The sequence below is a fragment of the Calliphora vicina genome, chromosome 2 (assembly GCF_958450345.1).
Source record: "Calliphora vicina chromosome 2, idCalVici1.1, whole genome shotgun sequence".
Classification (NCBI taxonomy): domain Eukaryota; kingdom Metazoa; phylum Arthropoda; class Insecta; order Diptera; family Calliphoridae; genus Calliphora; species Calliphora vicina.
In genome coordinates this window covers 2,292,782-2,313,355 of record NC_088781.1, presented here as the reverse complement: position 1 = coordinate 2,313,355, position 20,574 = coordinate 2,292,782, and the positions used below count along the sequence as shown (strand labels likewise).

The following is a 20,574-nucleotide window of genomic DNA, read 5'->3' as shown; positions in this document are numbered from 1 at the left end:
AACAAATCCAACATCATATGCTGGCTGGCTGACTGACTAAATGACGGACTGACTGTGTATTTTGAGCATGAGATGGTAGTTGGCAACTTTACGCGTTCAATGGGCGCCACCTGACATTTCGATAACTGCCGTCGCTTAGCATCTTCATTCAATGGTCAGCGCGACAATGGATCGGTTGTCCTCATAACGGAACAAATATATATTTACTCCATATAAATAAAAATCAAATCAAAATATAACGAAACAAACTAAACAAAAGTTTACGTCATTTATTTTTAGCAAAATCAATTTTTAAAAAATAAACAAATACCTATGAGAAAAAATTTAAAATAATTGAAAATAAAAATGTGTTCTTATTTTTAAACTGCTAAAAATCAAAAAAACATACAAATTTATATCCCTGAAAATCCTTTTTAAAAAATCTAAATAAATTTTTCTGCGTTATAAAATGCTTTTTAGTAATTTAACACAAAATCCGGATATAACTGCAATTAATAATAATAATAATATAACACCAACTACAATTCAAACCGTTAAGCAAGATAAAGTTAAACTGTGTAATAATAAAGTCAACAATAACTTACAACAACCATTAAATAATACTACAACTGCTGAAATTTTAGCTAAAATTCCCCTAAAAAACTGCTTAAATACAGCAACTAAATCAACAACAACAACAAAAGCAAAAATAATCAAAAATAATAGTAAAATTTATAAGACAAGTTCCTGTATCGGCGTCGCCACGGATTTCTCAATAGCAGCGATAATGGCAAGAGGCGGAAATGCCTCCAGCCGTGAACCATCGGAAAGGAGTTTGAGTGAGTAATGTGATGTGTACTTTATCGTTCTTCACACGTTATCAAAAATAAAAACACACCAAAAGTACCAAATACACACTTGTAAATACAAAACAAATTTATACAGTTAGAGGCACATATTTACACATAGATACATAAATACATACATACATATATAATAAAACACACGCACTCACTACCGCCCTCTTTTCGTGCTTAAAAACACTTAAACCTCTTTAAACAAGTTTAGGAATCAAAAGGAAGTTATTTAAGCTAAATCAAAGAACAGGAGGTTTTGAGCAAAGGCACACATTAGTTACGATATTTGTCCTTTGTGAAACCTAGATACTTGCTTCACATTAAAATTATAAGGCCAGTCAGTAGCTTACTTTGTCAAGCTGTGTGTCCAAGTTTGTGAGTAGGATATTGTAATAACAAAATATGTACTATAATTTATGATTTAATCAAATATATTTAGAAAACAGTAACTCTGTTTAATTCCTGTTAGAAAACTTATAATTATCTAACAATGCTGAGCGTAGGGTGACTCTTCAAATACATATGTTTCTAATCATTTGAATTGCACGTTACTTGAGAATGGTTCTATTTAAGTCTTTTACTTAAACTGCCTCATTTGCCAGCTAAGTTGTTGGTTAGGTCCTTTTCGATGCTATAAAGATTTTCCCCGTCATCTAAAACTAAATGATGAAAATTTTACCAAAATACGCTAACCCATATTCTATTTGAAGTTTCGAGTTGGGCCAAAGTAGCGAAGTAAAATCTAAAATAAACTTAAATTTAGAAGTGCTTTTTTCTTTCTGTGTATTTCGTTACGAAAGCGAACTTGTTGTAATCTAATCTTGTTCTAGTATTATTGTCATAATTTTCTCTAAAGGTGATTCCTCAGAAGTTTTCATGTTAAGATATTAATAATTTCTTAAAAAACTTAAAATTTTAAATTATATTAAAAGATAATTTTTCCATTTGTTTTGGTTTTTGTTACACAGAGAAAATGATTTTGATTGAGATAACCGAATTTATTGCTTCAAATGATTCAGTCTAAATGACCGATTTTTTATTTTGTGGCTGAACAATTTTAGTGGTGATGACAAATATATGTATGTGATTTAGAATTCTTAAAAAAATATTCTATTCATTATAGTTTTAGACATCAACCTTTATTACAAAATGAACAAAATTTATGTTTAACGAAAAAATGTAACTTAAAATTTAGTTTATTCGATTTATCGTTACATATTTAGATATTTTATTTTGGATATTTAGTCCAACTTTTGAGTTCACTGTAAAAATTTAGAATGTTGTTCGGTGAGAGTTTCAAATTCTTCCCTTAAGACAGTATGGAACCGCCGAAAAACCTCGTTCTATATGACCCAATCACAAAGCACATTCTTTTTAGAGTGCAACCGAATTATATCGTTGGCTCAACTTTGATCAAAACTGGACGTGCGTTACCCAATAAAAATAAACGGTTCAATCATATTTTTTAAAAGTGTTGTTTTTTACTATACTAAAATTTGTATCAATAATGTACATACTACTGATATTACAACTTTTGTACTATCGTCAACATTAAAAAATTAATTAGCACTGTGTAATACAAAACTGAACTGAAAAAGTATTAAGGGGCTGGCAATGACTTTAACGAGCATAAATCTTTTAAAAATGTTGGTATCCACATAAAATTCAACAGAAATAAATCATACGACATAATTTCATGGCGATCGTTCCATAATTGCTCTTATCAAAGCCCACTTCCGAAAATCATTCAGAAAATAAATTAATGAAATTTAAAAAGAAGACAGTTTTTGCTCATTTACTCAGTGTAGAATATTATATGATCGGGCATGACCGACCATTCTTTCTTCATTCTTTCTTCATTTTTTTAATTGATTTTTTATTTACTTACTTCAGCATGCTTTTACAATAAAATGAGTCTTTAAGCGTGAAGAAAATTAATTTTTTTGCTACATTAAACGACCGTAACGTATCCTATCCTACCGATTTTCAAAAATTCTATTCTGTTTGAAAGCTAAAACATATATATTTTAAATAAAAAAAAACTATTTTATAATCAATTCAAAACAACATACTTATGACTTATTGAAGTTAAAATTTAAGAATATCGTTGTTTCATTATATTTGCTCCTAAAAGAGTACAGAATTGCTACATGATAACTCCATCATATTTTTGGTATAGCATAGTGTTATTATCAAAATTTGTTTTTATGATCTTCTATATTCAAGCTTTTACGGCGAGTTACAAGTGTCTCTTATATTGTATCTTTTCTTTATTTTACATTCACTCCACACGATTTACATTCATAAAATATACATAGAACATTTTATTTCTTCGTTTTCTTATTTATTTCTAACTAAAAAAGCGTATACATACAAATCTACTGCATACACACTCAAAATCATAAAGTGTGTAGTCCTTAAAGCAAAGCAAAATATAACACACACAAAAAAGGCAGGATATTTTTGTTGAGGGAGTTGCGTTTCATATATTTAAAAGAATTTATGTCTACAGAGGCTTTGAAAAGGTTATTCACCATTATCTATGAATAGATTATCAGCCAAGTTGAAATGCGTAGAGAAATGATGACCGATTAAAACACTATTTGAATTTATATTTATTCTCTTAAGAATTGTGTTTATATGTTAAAAATGTTTATATAAAACAATAAAGCAGTAAGTTATTGACTGACATAGCTAAAGTAGATGCGAAATATCTCAATACAAAAAATTGTTTTTGTATTTTTTAATTTCAATTATTGCAAGCGCCACATTATTGTATAAGAAGACTAGTATAACAAGTTGGTATCGTAAGCGGCATAATTAATGCAAAATAGAAATATTAGCTTTGAATAGGTCTTATTTTATTAATTTCTATATGAAACTTCCTAATACAAGATTTGAGACCAATCGGATAACTCGAGAACACATACCGGAAATAAATTGAAAAATTCTTATATTTTATAGAAAACTAGCTGTCCCGGCAAACGTTGTTCTGCCATAGCCCACACAAAGTTTGAAGACTCCCGCTATAATAGCACTCCAGATATGCAACAATAAATTTTTACTTTGTATGGGAGGTTCCATGCCCATTGTACCTATATAGGTCAATTGTGAATCTAAACCATCCAGGGACCACTCAAACACACACAACAAATTTCATCGAAATCGGCCCAGCCGTTAAGGAGGAGTTCAGTTACTAACACACATAGAGAAGAATTATATATCGCACTCGTTCAACAATACTGTATTAACTCAAAATTTTTAAAAATTCACTTTTTGCAAGTAATCAACTAACAACATCAATATCTATCTACTGTAAAAATTTCAACGTATTCCGATTACTCTTTCAACTCGAAAACCACATTTGAGACCATTTTCGTGATAATTAGTGACTACCTTGTATCAACAAAAAGGTATTATTTTGAGTTAATACAAAAATTTAAATAGAAATACATCGTATATTTTCATAAAAAAATTTATTATTTTGAATTGAGCCTTTATTCAAGTTAAAAATAATCCAATTGTTTTATTTAAATTTGGTTGCATTTTGAGTTGATACTGCTTTGTTGATAAAATAATACAAAAGAATATCGAGAAGTTTCAGAAAACTGGTATTAACTCAAAAAATAGATTTATTTAGCAATAATTGCAAAAATTTTAAAGAAAAACAATGTAAATATATTTTCAAATGGAATTTGCTTAATATGATGTATTCGGATTTTCAAATTCTCTTAAAATGTAATCACAAACAGTTTTTGGCCTCTACTGAACATTTTAAAATTTTGAGTTAATACAGTATTGTTGAATGAGTGCGATATATAAAGATTATATTTGTTTCGAAAATTTCGGATATTTCTTTGCAAGTTTACCTCTTAAAGTTACAGAGCATAATTTCTGCACAGATAAACCATATCCGCTGTGATTTGTTGCCAAATCGAAAAATGTTTCTTGAAACAATGAAAATTTAATTTTCTAGTTCTAAGGGTATTAAAATATTAGGAAAATACGACAAAAAGTTCTCTTTCAAAACGAACTACGCATATCTACCAGAATTAACATAAAAGTTGTTTATTTCCAATTTCATCGCGATATTATTATAAGACAATTATACATTTTCAAGTAATTTTCCGAGGAGGACCTTGTATGGGTACTAGGGACAAATGTTGTCCGTTTTGCGCCATATTTTACAGTATAATTTCAGAGTACTTAGAACTGATTTGTGCAGAATTTAATCAGGATTAACGCATAATCATAATATTTATGACTGCTCAAACAGTATTCCGTGGGTACATTTCCATTGGGGCCGATATTGCCCAATTGCAACAGAGTATTTGTGAAAAATTTCAGGCTGACAGACGGACATAGCTAAGCTAGATCGTCTTAGAATCTTACGAGGACTCAGAATATATATACTAAAGTGGGTCTGCGACAAACATTTTGATGTGTTACGAACGGAGTGGGTTTAAAAATTACCGGGAATGGAAAAGTCCGGAAAATTAGGAAAATAAAATTTCTAAAATTTAAGTGATTTACAAACCAACTATTTAAACATAGATTAAATATATTTTGACTTTATCTAAAAAATAAAGCTTTCCTTTCATCTAACAGTCTGCTAACGTTGGGTGGAATGTAAAACTTTAGAAGATTAAAACGTAAGGGAATTTTTTATTTCTAGTCTAGGTGTAGACGATATAATTAGTGACATTTTATGGCATAACTTAATATTAACGGTTTTATGAAAACTTACCTCAAATAAATCTGTAGAACAATCTGAAAAAGAAATAAAAAATAATTATTATAAAAAGTAATCGAAAATTAAAAGCAAGAACATATAAAACAAATCATTAAAACTAATAGTTATTATGAGTGATTAGACACATAGGTAGATATATAAATATCGGCTAAAATTGGTTCCAGAAATGAAACATTTATACAAATATAGTTAGTTGTTTTGTTCACTTTAAAATTTCATCACTCCTTGGGAGGCTACGATGAAGCAATCAGTAAATTCACATCAGCCTAAAATGTTTTACATTGAAATGATTAATGCAGTAATTGAATCTTTTCCCGGGTTATCTTTTAAATCCATATCTTGTTATAATAAGTTGCGAGACATTATTGCCCAAAATCGGGACTATCACCCAAGAAAAATAACCCTTTTAATTAACAGAACTATTATTTTTACCACGGTTTTTGGTAATATCAATCAATTATAACTCGGAGTAATGTAAAAATAAATAACATGACTTACTGATAAATTACTTGGGAATTCAGTTTTGAACTCAAATCTGGTAGATAAGGCGTAAATAATAATGACTTATGTTGAAATACCAGCGAAGGTAAACAGTTATTTTATTTCGCAAATTCACACATAAAAAACATAAGCATAAGATAAGCCCTTATTCGATGTGTTTTAAAGTATTTTTTAATCTAAACAAACTATAATGAGTGGAAATTTAGCTTTAAAGTTACTTTCTCGGTTACTAGCTTTTACACAGGATAGGACAAATTCGGATATCGGAAAGTATCCTGAAAGATTTTTTATAAAGAAAAATATAGTTTGTGGAATTTTAAAATAGAAACATATTTAGGACTGATATGTTATTTTAAAACATTTAAAAAAACAGCTATTAGAAAACAAATTTTATTCAAGATGAAACTGCATAATGGCATTGAGAAAAATACCACTATGTAAAGTGGGTGATACAGGGCACCTAAAATATTATCTAAAACTTTTTCAAACATACATAAATTAATTAATTTTCGTAAATAATTAGAACATTAAAAAAGTTTATGTTTGTTTCGGATTAGGGCGAATATTGAGATATTTTATTGTTAGTTAATATTAACTTAATAACATATTTTTTATTCCGGGATATAAATTGATACTATCTATATGGATTTCAGTAAGGTATTCGATAAGGTGAATCATGACATTCTAAATACTGTATAAATTAGACATCAATGTGTTTTGTTCAGAGATTATAAATCGAAAACTATTGCAGTTGTATCTCGAGTCCCTCCAGGCAGCTATTTGGGTCCGTCTTATTTATAATATTCATTAATGATCTACCATCTTGCATTAAGAATTCCAAAATATTTATGTATGTCGTTGACGCTTAGCTCTTTAATCTACCACCATATGAAAGTCGGTTAACACTTACTAATTCCCTGCTCTAAAAAGTAGGAGAATATATATAAACATCTTATTCATGATTAATTTAACGAATTGTGCAAATAATTCGGAATTCTTACTTCGCAAAATCGAATTCATAGTTCCAAATCGTCCAATAGGAAATTATATTTCTCTAAAGCTGCAATATTTCCATTCAAATTTAACAATTTATATAATTTTATTGATTTTTGACTGATCCTAGTATGATAAAAGAGAATATACATACTCCATTTATGAAACCAATAACTAGCGGATTACAATAACATTATTGAGTAAATGTTAATACTTTTATTATTAACATTATTATAATCCACTAATAGAGATTTGATTAGTGAATAATTATTAATTTTTTATAAATTTTATAGGAAAATATAAATAAACGAGAAACCAGGGATTGGATGTAGGAGAGATATTTGGGAATAAATTATTTCTTAGGAAACACGAGAAACCAGGGATAAATAGTTACTTAGGAAAAACGGATGGGGCTTGTTATGTTATTTAACAAGGATTTTATTAGATTTCTGAGATGAGATTAGACTTCTGGTTAAGAAGTCCGGGCGTGTTCAACTTCTAATCAGTAATTCTAATAATAACATAACTTATTTCATTTGGAAGTTCTCAACCAAAAAACTCGTTTAAATATAATACAAAATTAATTTTACATTGTGGAATATGAATACAAAAAGAAATCAAATTAATTCACAATAATCCCAAGGCTGGGAGTAATATATAATTTTATAATATAAATTTAAAAGTCAGACACACTAGAAAGCTGTGAGAAATACAAAATTTCATTACCAACCTGTATAAAAATAAGTAACTACTCTACTAAATTAAATAATGTGCACATTACATAGTAAAACAAAGAAAATTTGCATCTGCGGATCACTGATAACTCACATATCATGCAGTATTTAAGTCCAATTTTCTGAATTCGTTCTGATGGATTTTCAGAATGGCTTCGTCGCTCAGAATAAATGTTGACCGAAATTGCCAAAATCACTAACGAACAAAATGTTCCTTAATCCTTTCGTGATTTATTAATTATTAATCTAAATAAAAAATAGTTAAAAAATTTAAGTCATGTTGTTAATTTTCTGGTTGCCTGACTTCCCCTGTCAAATTTCTACTAAATATAAACAAATTTAGCGAATAAATTTTAAATAAAAAACTCAAATAAATAAATAAGTATGTATATAATTTGCAAATCATAAATATTTATAAATACTCAAAAGTGTTGTTCGAAAAAAACATGACAATTACATGAATAAGTTAAGACAATTTATAATTTATAAATTATTTATACAGCTATTATATAAAATTAAATAAAATGCAGCAATTTGAAGTTAATAAAAATTATTACAGCTTTTTTTCTCTTTTTTGTTAATCATAAAAAAACAACATTAACAAATTAAAAACATAAAATAATAATGGTGTAGAAAAAAACAAACAGAATATAACGCCAATTAATACATATTTGAAATGCATTAACTGTGATTTATTTTTTTTTTTTTAAATATATTATGATTTTATTAATAATAAAATGATTTTATTATCTTTTCACATTTTACTAACAATTGTTACACCCAAAACCATCAACATGGTTACTACTACATTACACTTGCATGGTTTAAATACAGCCCTAACTAAAGCTTAAAACACTGAGCACTCGATTATCGGTGCACCGTGGATCCACCTCAGATATAAATAGTCGTAATAAACTCAAACATGAGTCCTTAAAAATGTTACAATATTGTATGAGCATTTAATTATGGGGCGTTAAAGTAGAGACATCAACTTTGATAGAGCAATATTTGTAAAATTTGAAAGATTTTGTCGACATAAAATCGAATTTTAAACGGTTTAATAAGTTCTAAGTGTGATTCTTATTATTTTTGAAATTAATAAACATGTTGTTTATTTTCTCTTGTTATTGTTTCTGTTGCTATTGTTGTAAATATTATTTATTATTGTAGATTATAATTTGCATATTAACGCAATTAATTTTAAAATGTTGAAAGTTTTAAAATCATTTTAACAAACATGTTGCATGTTGATTTAATTTTCTATCTTCTCCTCCTTCTGGTATTATTTATAAATGTTATTGTTGCTATTTCTGTTGCCGCTTTAATGATTTTGTGATTGAAATTCTCAATGATTTTTTTTTTCTGTTAAAATTTTTGATCGAAATCATTTAAACACGAATTTCTACATCTCATCGAAAGAAAAAATAAAAAAAAATAAAAACTGACAGTTACATTTTCATAATGATCACTAATATTTGTTTCTTGCCCAGTTGGAAATTTTAATGCTGAAGTTTTTATATAGAAACCAAACTAACTTCTCATTCATTCCAATTAATGTCAGAAAGTTAGAATGCGATCGATGTATTAACAGTTGTAATTACAATGTCATGATATTTCCTTATGTCACTCTTTATATTGAGATATTGAGGATAGAAAGCACAACACACTGTGTCAACTGCTGTCAATGTGCTGAAAAGTCGTCAGGCCAAACTTAATTTGGTGCAGACTTTATTTCCAACTGGTTAAGATTGTTTATTTATATTCGTTTTTCAAAAGATAAAAAAACTAGATTGTTAATAACGTTAAACTAATGATTTGATGTTTAATATTTGTAAGAGTATGAGCGTACATGTTTGTCCGTCAATCTCTCCGTTCGTTTATTATTTGAACAATTTCTTCTTAAACATTTTCAAAGTAATAAAACAAAATTTATCATACAAATACAAAACATGCAAAAAATCACTCATGTTGAACAGAAATATAAAAAAATACGAAAAAAATATGCTTTTGCACGATGATCACAAACTGCAAAAAAGGGGGAGAACATTAGAAGCAATTAAATAAAATATTCACACTTCAAAAAAATAAAAAAAAACAACTCAAAAGTGAATTCAAATTTTTTAAAAACTACAACGGAGTCGATTAATTTTGATATGATTTTAAATGAAAAAACATTTTAGGATTCACTGCACTTTGTATTGCACATATTATAAATGGATTATGAAAAACATGATATAGCTGACTTAATGAAAATAACTAAAATTATAACTTTCTTTAAAATATATAAATTTACTTCATTTTGAGCAGCAGCAATATGTGTTTGTAAACATGTGGAAGCAACAAATTTTTTAACGTTTCTTAATCTGCAGACTGCAGCAATATTTTCTATTCTGTAATTTCAATGATTTTAGGCTTTATCCATAATAATATCAAAGGACTATAAAACAAAATATATTTTTTGTGTGCTTAAGCCCCACCTCAGACAGACATATGGATCTCGAAACTTTTAGTAATGGGAGAGCATAATCATATGTATCTATCACAATTGTTGCACTATTACAATGTGAATAGTAAAAATTATTATATTACATCAATGATATACATCATGTTTATCATAATTGTATCTAATGAATTTAAAATGTCTTTTAGCTGAAATCACAATGTGATTGGGATATACCATAATATGATTGAGCTACAACCATAATATGATCATACCGCCTATCGTGTTATAATATAAAAGTATTATTTTGGTAAAATATTTTTACACAAATTGGTTGTACTCCAAAATAATTCCATGATTGAGCTGGAATTATAATATGGTTTCGCTCAAACATACATAACCATATCATGTTTGGATGGAACTATAATTGCCAATATAATATGATCGTTGAACTGCATTACTTTCTAAAGTGTTATATCGTTCATATATTCGATATGTTTACTAAGTACTATTCCAAATATGTAATTACACCCATTTTATTCTCACGTACAGGTCCCTTGTCACTCGAACGATTTCCCGATGCCGACGACGAGGGCGATGTCGATGTAGTCGATTGCAGTGATACCGAATCAGCCTCCGCCATACGTCTCACACGATACAATCCCCAACAGCATCCTCATCATGGTCACAAAAGTTTATACAAGCATAGAATTAATCACAGTAACGACAGTGGCAATTGCAGCAGTAGTAATCACAATAATAATAGTTCAAGTAGTAGCAGGGGGAGAGCTTCGCCACAGAGTCCCAGCAATACCGAAGACGATCGTTTATCCCCAGAGCCAGCGAAGGTAAAACGAAAAGTTAGCAAAGCTCTTGATTTGACATTAATAATAAAAAAATATTAACTGACTGTTTTTTTTTTAACAGCCATCTCCGAAAATTGTGGGTTCCTGTAATTGTGATGACTTGCAGCCGATACAGTGTCATTTGGAGACCAAAGAATTGTGGGATAAATTTCATGAACTGGGCACAGAGATGATAATTACGAAGACCGGAAGGTAATTAAGCTTAAAATTTTAGCATGAATAACTGTTTATAAAACGAATTTAAATTTATTTGCTTAATTAAAACTAACATGAGTTAATATACAATGTATATAAAATTATTTTTTATAAATATGTATTTTTTAAATACTAGGATCGCCTGGTGGCCGAAATTCGAAAACTTTTAAAACGATTTTTACCACTTTTATGGAAAGAATTTTAATTTTTTTATATTGAGCACATCTAGAGAAAAAACCCTTTAAACCATTATTTTAATTCATCAATATTGGTGGACAAAAACATACTTAAAAGTGTACCACAAAAAAACGTAATTTATAAAAATAATTTAAATTAAACCAAAAATAAAAACATGTTCACTGTTTCTTCAACATGTTGCCAAACATATTCCTCAACATATCCCTAGCATAAAATGTTGCCTGAAATTAAAGAATCCAACATATAAACCTAACACGAAATCAATAAATATTTCTGTCATAAAGAAAACAAGAATAACTTTCAAGGTATAAAATGAAATAATAAAACATCAAAAAAAGAAGAAGAAAACAATTCTTTAACAAGTTCATAAAACCTTAAGCAAACAAAGGCGTGTTGCACACTCTTCACTTGCATAAAAACATATTTGAACATCCACTGACACTCGTACCATTCATTGTACTCCCTCCCAAACGTTGTTTGGTAATTAAAACCATTTCATATTTTTCATGTCATTTTTGTCTTGAAAATTTATGATGACTCCAACGCTTTAACACATGAATGTTGTTGGCCTGTCACCACAAAACGAAAAGTAACCGAACAACAACAATCACCAGCAACAGCAACAGCAGCAACACAACAAAACGTAACGACCAAATTGAAATAAAAATGTTTTCACTGTTTATAACTCACAATAAATGAGTGCATGAATGAAAGAATGATGGAAGGAAGGAAGAAATGGTTGGAAGAGTGGATGAATAGTTAGATGGATGGCTGGTTGTTTAGTTTGGGGAGTAGAAAGGAACTACAGTGAGTTTGTGCCTGAATATCACTATGGTATGCAGTCCACAATTAGCACTATTGTACTAAACATTTAACTGATATCAATGTTATTCTTATAAATACACTAAGTATAAAGGGTGTTTCAACAATTGTTGTTATTTGATCACAGGTTCTATTGAATGAAAATACAAATGTTAAAAGCTTGATTCACAAACTCGACCGGTACTAAACTATTTTAAAATTTTCATTGTAAATTACGGCCTAAATTTATATGTTTTTTAATATTTTTTAATTCAGATTAGAAGTATGGATTTTACTTAAAAAAATTATTTCAGTTAAATTATACATGAAGTTTCCATTTGAAAATTCGAACCATAATCATTTGAAACGGAAATAAGTGTTATCTAATATAAACTCTTTCTGAAAAACCCTGTATGCATTTTCTATAACATAAGAAGAAATAAATTCAAAGAGAAAAAGCCATCTGCACTTATTTTGCTAAATACACCAGGCTCCAAAGAGTTTGTTTTTTACACATTATTATTATTGTTATTAACCTGCATAAGGACTGAGATCGTAAAATTCTTAACACACGTTTTTCATTTAAACTTTTAACCCAAGTATTATTTGATTTTTTTTGATCAAGTTACCTTTGTAAAGCATGTCAGTTATTATGTTTAATGTTAATTATGTTATCTGATTAAAATGAGTGACCAGAAAAAAGTGCGTTATAAAATTATTAAATATTTTCAACAAAACCCAACTTGGTCCTAAAAAAGGTGGCCAAACAATCAAAGGTCTGCTATCAAACTGTTTCCAATGTTATTAAACAGTACGGGGAGAACTTGTCCGTTGATATAAAACCTGGTTCAGGTAAAAGGAATAGTCCACATGATGTTTCTAAAGCCAAAAAAATAGAAAGCATTTTCAAAAGAGCTCCCAACACCTCCGGTAGGAAAGCAGTCCGCTTAGGTCAGTACTCGGACTATTTGGTACGAAAAGTTAAAGCCAATGCAAGGCTCAAAAAGTTCCTGACAGGAACTCTGCTAAAAATTTAGAGGCCAAAGACAGAACACGGAAATTGAAATCAAATTTTATACAAAAAAATATACCTGCTGCATAATGGATGACGAAATGTACGTATGGAATTTTTTTATGTTGCAGATGCTCAAGGGAATGTTGAAGAAAAGTTTAGGACCCAAAAGCAGACAAAATTTCCCAAAAAGTTCTTGGTATGGCAAGCAATATGTAGTTGCGGCAAAAAGCCAAATATTTGTTACAAAGGGCTCTATAAATACCGAAATTTACATCAAGGAATGTTTACAAAAAAAGGATATTTCCATTCATTAAACTTCTTAATGTGTCCACTTATTTTTGGCCTGATTTGGCATCTGGCACTATGGTAAGAAAGGTCTTGAGTGGTACAAGATCAATAATGTGGTATTTGTACCAAGAGAGGCAATTATTCCAAACTGCCTGGAGCTGAGGCCAGTGGAGAAATATTGCGCTCGTGTTAAAAGAGAATTGAAGAGCACAAAAAAGGTGTCCAAATTGTGGTAGATTTTAAACGGAGATGGACAACCTATTCGAACAAAGTGACATAAAGCACTATAAAACCATAATGGAGGGGTTTTCGAAGAAGGTTCAAAATTTCATCATTATTGATTATAACTGTAAAAATATTTTTTGTTTATAAATTGTAACAATAATGAGACCATTCCGATCAAGGAACGCATTATTATATTAGAATAGGCGAACCAACTTGTATTTTTTGAACCAGCCAGGTGCAGAAGAAGGACACTGAAATCCATTTTAAAGATGATTATAATATGTACAAGTGCTTAAGTATTTTTTAATATCTTTCGCTGTGAAATCATCCAAACTCCTTGTTTCGAATTACATAAGCAATCAATATGAACAGTTTTGAGACTACATATTTAGTAGAACCTTTGCAGAAATTTTCAGAATAGAGCAGATATTAAATTTTATTTTAATTTCAAATTAAATATTCACTGTTTATATATTTTTAAATAAATATTTAATTTTATAGTTGCTTTTGTTATTATTTTTCACTAAACAAGACTTTTTCACCATTAATTACTAATAAAAAAATAAACTTGGTATTTCTTGGTGCAAAACTGAACAAAGTGTACAAATAGAGGAGCTGAAGCAAAAATACGCAATCAAATTCGTGCTAAAGACCATTTTTCAAAACGATTGCAAGTGTAGCACATACTCGCAAACAAACTCACTCTAAAATATGAAATAAAAAAAAAAAATGAATGAATGAATGTTCCAATAAATGAAATGAACGTTTTTTCGTGAAAAAAAATATGTAATTCTCGTGTTTTAGGTTTGTGCTCCAAATGTTGCTTGCAACTAACTACATACAACAAGCTAAAGTTATTTGTTGTTGAGTTATCATGTTGAGTTATTAGCCATGTATATTTGTTCAAATTAAAATTCATCCAAATAATCATACTCACACGTACATTGGTTAAAACGTTACAAGAAAATATTATTTATTTGTTTGTTCGTCGTTACTCTTGGAACAGCGCACGCATCTTGTGTCAAGGTGAAAAACAAATTACTTAAAGAAACTGTATAATGCTGCCAGAAATTTGAATACAATTTCAATTAAACGAAGGCAACATAGTGTTATGTACTTAAAAGGGGACAAGTTTAAAGGTTAGGTTTTGCCAGTACCGTTAAGGCACGATAACATTGGCCAACATTTATTTATTCGCCACCCATCTGAAAAAAATGATAATATAAAAGAATAAAATAAGTAGATTCTGATAGAGAACTCAGACAAAAATTGGCCAAACACCGAATCGAAACTTTTATAAACACAAAACATAGATTATGGAATTTTGAAGCAGAAAAATGTTTACAATATTATAACTCAAATCTGAGCACTTGTATGCAATTTTAAAAGTCTGTGATAAATATATTAAAGAACCATTCAGTAAATATGTTCCGTCAAAAAGGCCATTTCTGCATGTAAATAATGCTTTGTTTCAGATTTGGTCGAATATTGGGAGTATAAGGTTCGATTTCTGCCTAAAAAAAGGTTACAAATATATTATGTAATAAGCGAGACGACAACGTTCGGCAAATGTTTACATAATTTTACATTTGTTTTGTATTCGGTTTCTGATTGGGCCAAAAATCGTTCTAATACGGGACTTGACATTCATTCAGTTTATTTTGCCATGGACGGATATAGCGTTCAATAACTCGTACACTATATGGGTGTTCTGTTCTGTGAGGCCCATTTCTGGATGAATGGGTTCGTCAAAAAACAAAATTGCTGAATTTGGGACGATACCAATCTACGCAAAATCCAAGAGCGTCCAATGCATCCCGAAAAAGTCACTGTTTGGTGTGGATTCTGGGCAGGCAGCGTCATCCGTCCATATTTCTTCCCACAATGACGAGCGCTATAGGTCGGTGATTACCAACTTCTTTTGATCTGAATTGAATGGTATAGACACCAACGACATGTGGTTTCAATAGGACGGCGCTACGTTCCACACAGCTCATATCAAATTGGAGATTCTGCACATGCGATTTGAGGGCATGGTCATCTCACGTGGAGGTGATGTGAACTGTGCCACCGAGATAGTCCGATTTGACGTCACAGAGTGTTGTTGTCTTGTATGTGAATAAGCCACAAACCACAGCGTCCCCAAAGCCAACATATCCTATCCCATCGGTCAAATTCATACTGATTTATACCCAAACGTCGTGAGAAAATTGGACATTTCGAATGCGCGTTACCCATCGAAGCCGCGGCGGACATTTGCACGATGTTATATAACGTACATAATGGCATTGATAGGCGTTTCAAACGAATAAAAAATGTGGATGATATCTCACGTACACTTGGTCCCAATGCCGAAACCGAAACATTTATAAAGGAAAAAACAAGGATTATAGAATTTTAAGGGAGAAAGAAGGTTTAAAATGTATAAGCACCATGTAAAAACTCTTCCTTCATGAAACAAAAAAGATTAATCGACTGCGCCTACTAAATTTCATAGCGGAATAATTGTAAAAGATATAAAACATTTAAAAATTGACAAATCCGAAAATTTTATGAAATTGCTAAGGAACTTTTCCAAAAGCGGCAGTTATTTCAAGCTGAAAATTTCGGCACTAAAAAATTATTGGCGCCATCCGTTGGCACCTATCTCTGGTCCATAAACCTGAAACAGCCTCTAAAATGATAATAACTAAACTTTCATCTGAATAAGGTTCAAATTTGGTCAAATGTTTTCGGAATTGTCAACTTTCTTCTGTTTTTTATAAGAGAATAAATCAGCTGTTACCTGTCAAATTGAATGTGACAGAGAGAAATGCTGCCATCCTAATAGATTTACCTCCCTAATATTTCTAGTTAAAATTTAATATAGTGATAAAATAAGACACAAGTATGATACATACCATTAAAATGTTTTATTCCACATTAATATAAAACATTTTTTTGTTTGTGTGTCTTCCAAGTGATAAATAGCTATTTTTCATAAAATTTCAGCTGTTTTTAAATTCATTCATTCACCCTCCTGCCATACACTACATTTTTTTTGTTGGTTTGTAAAATATCCATAACTATGTCCGTCTGTCTGTTAGTTTATTGAATTATTCTTAATAAAATATTAATTAAGTTGTGAAGAAAATTAATATAAAAAAAATGTTGGTGCCGGCCATCCCGCAAGAGTTCACTTCATTTAATAACCCCGCGTTTGATTATGTTAATTTTAGTACGAGTTTTTTTTTATTACCTAAAGTAAAACGGCAATGAAAAGGAATTTTTATGTACAGGAATGTTAGGCAGCACTTCATTAAATTAATTAAAATAAAAACGAAGGCAGGAAAACTATATTTAATGGCAGATTAAACAAGAGGATTTGAACATTAAATGTTTAAATTAAACTAAATATTTAGTTAAAGGCACTTGCACTTGCCTGAAGAGTTTGTACAACTCTTCCTTCCGATAGGAAGGAAAAATTGGTGGTTAAATAGTTGGTGTTGTAGTTGATACTCGATTGTTGCTACCTTTCTATATCCTTAACCATTTGTGTAAATATGCTTTAGTGTGTTCATTTGTGAAATAGGTACAAATTTGTCTTGTGTTAACAATGATATCTCTTCCTTTTTTCTTTCTGTTAAAAGGATATGTATGCGTGTGTGTGTGTGAGAGAGTAAGTCTGCATTGTAGTCCTTTGTCTTTATGGTTGGGCATTGCAAACCATATTTGCGGTCATTGAAATAAAATATCACGTGGTCAACGATTTTGTTACGCTGTCAGTGAGAGAAACAACTTATATAGCACCGACTGACTGATTGTCTGTCAGAATGACCTGTAGTACAGAGGATGAGCTCGCAAAACGACTATGATTTTAAACGCTGTTGGGAAGTGGCAGTGTCTAAGAGAGTGTGAGAAATATTTCAGTTGTTTAAGTTAATTGATGTTGCTACGCTTAGCACGACTGTTTGCAAGCAGAAGCTGTAAATATTTGTCAACATTTGATGTTGGTTTCGATAACAAAACCACATGACAGGACAATTCTTAGAAATTACTAGTAAATGACTGAAAATAAAACAAAATCCCTGTTTAATAGAGAAGTTTAAAAATGTTTTTGTTTTATTTTTGGTAGCAAAAAGCGAGAAAATTCCAATTTTCATGCTTAACAAAACGGGGAGTTAGAAAATTTACCTTTTTTGACATTTGTATTAGTTAAGTTAGTCTGTTTGTGCCTCCCAAACTAGGCCTTTAGTGAATGTATGTATTATTTTTGTTTAATATTTTGTTACAAAATATGTTAATATGTTTTTCATATTTAATTAACATAATCTTCTTCCGTTTTGCTGTTAATATTTGACGTTGTATTATTTAGTTTTCTCAAATCAACACCATTTTTCGTCTGTTGGCGTTATAATTTTCTTTGAGTAATTTGCTTAATTTTCCCATAAACAAAAACATAAAATCCACACTTGCCTTTAATAGTTGCCAGTTTTTTGCTTTTCGTTTTTCTGTATTTTTTGTAGCAAAATTTTATTTTCCTGTCTGTACAATTTCGTTTGTTGGTAACCAGCCATCCCCAAGCGTAAAGATCTACTACTGAAACAGTGGAGAGGTAAAGTATAGCAGCCTATGATTAACATGGCTTAAGACTTTTCAACTTCTACACTTCAAGCAGTTCAGCATTTATTCCATTTATTTGGAACTGTCCCCAATTTATTGAGAATAGTGGTCAAGTATTGATGTTTGATCATGAAACATGATCAATATTTGGTCATGTTTTCCCAAAGTTTAAATAAACTTTGGAGGACAAGGTACCTATAGTACAGTTTTCGGATACAAAACTCAGAAAATGTCGGATCATACTATTGTTAACATTATCCACCGCTTATGGGTAACGGTGAAAGTTTTTTAATACCAGTAAGTCTGTTTACGTAAAATGTCATAACCTGAGGACTTGCGGTAAATATTCAGATCCTATTTTCAACTGGAAAATATATTTGTCTGTAAAACCAAAAATGTTTTGTTAAGTTCGGCTTATTTTATTAGCCACTGTACCAGCAATTTACATACAAACAAATTAACTCCATAGAAAATTAATGTTAACACGTTGAGCCAGGTGAGCGACTACTCAAAACATTAAAATGTTACACAAACAGTTGGCAATCATTGTAACAAAATTTTGTTGTTGTTGTTGTTGTCTAACCAAACGTCTTTAACCCACTCCCCACCACTACTGTGTACGACAACGACAGACTGTGTTGCTGCTGCAAAGTGTTAACTTGTCTAAAATATATTTTTTATGTTTATTTTTTTATATGAAGCAAATAACAAAACACTAGAAGTGTTAAACTAGAGAAATTTGAATAAATTCTATTACAACTGCAGGGGAAAATATCCATAAAACACAAAACAAAACAGTCATCAAGAAAACGAAGAAAAATGTGAAACAAATCCTACAACAAAAGCAGACGAAACGAACGCAATACAAAACGGAAGATCGTAAATCATATTTTCAGTAAATAATTTACATAAATACATATAAAATTATATTTTTATTACTAAACACCATCTCAACCCCTCCCCATCCATCAAATGGGCACTAAAACCACTAGAGCTCCGTCGAAGCATTAGAAAAAAGTCGTAAAATGTTTTGTTAGAAAGACAGAAGGGAGCGGAAAATGAGCATCGTAAGGATTTTAAAGCATAATAGTTAAGAGGTATATTTGTATTTATTTATAAAGTGTAATAAAATATATATAACAGTGTTTTAAAGGATTTCGAAAAGCCAAATTTTGAATATAATGCTATTTTTATATTGTTTGTCAGTTTTAATAAAACCAATTCAGGATAATATAACTCTATACTTAGGAAATATATACTACATATAATAAACCCTTAATACCACTATGTACAAAAGTCAAAAGTAGCCAAAATTTATGTTGGATTAATTATGATCCCAAGGGCATCAAAGGGTTAATTGTAACCAAAAATTGATCTTCCGACTTCGCGAATCTTTCCAATTTTATTTATAAATACTGACGTTACATCAAAATCCCCGAAACATGTTTGCGAACCTATCAAGTGTATATACATATTTTTGATTCTTATAGATACATCTGGAGAAGAATTTTTCACAAAGCAGAAAAGTGCGTATTTTAGGTTCAACTGTAAAATTTTTAAAAATTTACCACACAGAGAGAATTGAATTCCAGAATCAAGAAATGTTTTTCAAATTTCTCTGAAATAAAGGTTTAATAATCGCCACATAATCTAAAATACTGCCACACAAATTTCATCTCCGAAAGACAGCCCTTAATATGAAACAAATAATTAGTGTAAAAATAAATTATAAACAGATAAGGAAAACAAGTTTGGAATTTTCTACAACGTTATGGTCAGTCTTAAGTGGATGAGGGGGGGAGAGACATCATATAAACATATTGGACATGACATAAACTCAACTAAAGACATATTCATGGCACGATGGCATGTCGGTTGATTTGTAACGCGCTGATGAAAGTTGAATTCTTGTTTTCTTACAGTTTTCCTTCAATATATTTATATATATATTTTGTTGTTTCATAAAAACAAAACAACAAAATTTGCATATTTTATTTTGTTATTTATAACTTGTTACAAAAACTTAATTTACCATGAATGAAGAAAAAAAGGTGTTAAAAAAGGGAACTTTAAACAGAAAAAAAATAAATATATTAATTATTCAAAGCGAAATGCATGTTCTATGTG

At 29.9% G+C, this 20,574-nt stretch overlaps 1 protein-coding gene across 2 annotated transcripts in view; it reads left to right on the top strand.

Moving 5' to 3' along the window:
* Positions 1-617: 617 nt before the first annotated feature.
* LOC135952019 (T-box protein H15-like) overlaps positions 618-20,574 on the top strand; it is a 28,216-nt gene continuing 8,259 nt past the window's right edge. Inside the window, exons 1-3 of one of the 2 annotated variants that reach the window (XM_065501791.1) lie at positions 618-818; positions 10,810-11,105; positions 11,185-11,315. In XM_065501791.1, coding sequence (XP_065357863.1) covers positions 767-818; positions 10,810-11,105; positions 11,185-11,315 — 479 coding nt within the window. In that variant the 5' untranslated portion in view covers positions 618-766. Of the gene's footprint in view, positions 819-10,809; positions 11,118-11,184; positions 11,316-20,574 lie in introns of both variants that reach the window. The other variant, XM_065501790.1, reaches the window with a different exon arrangement.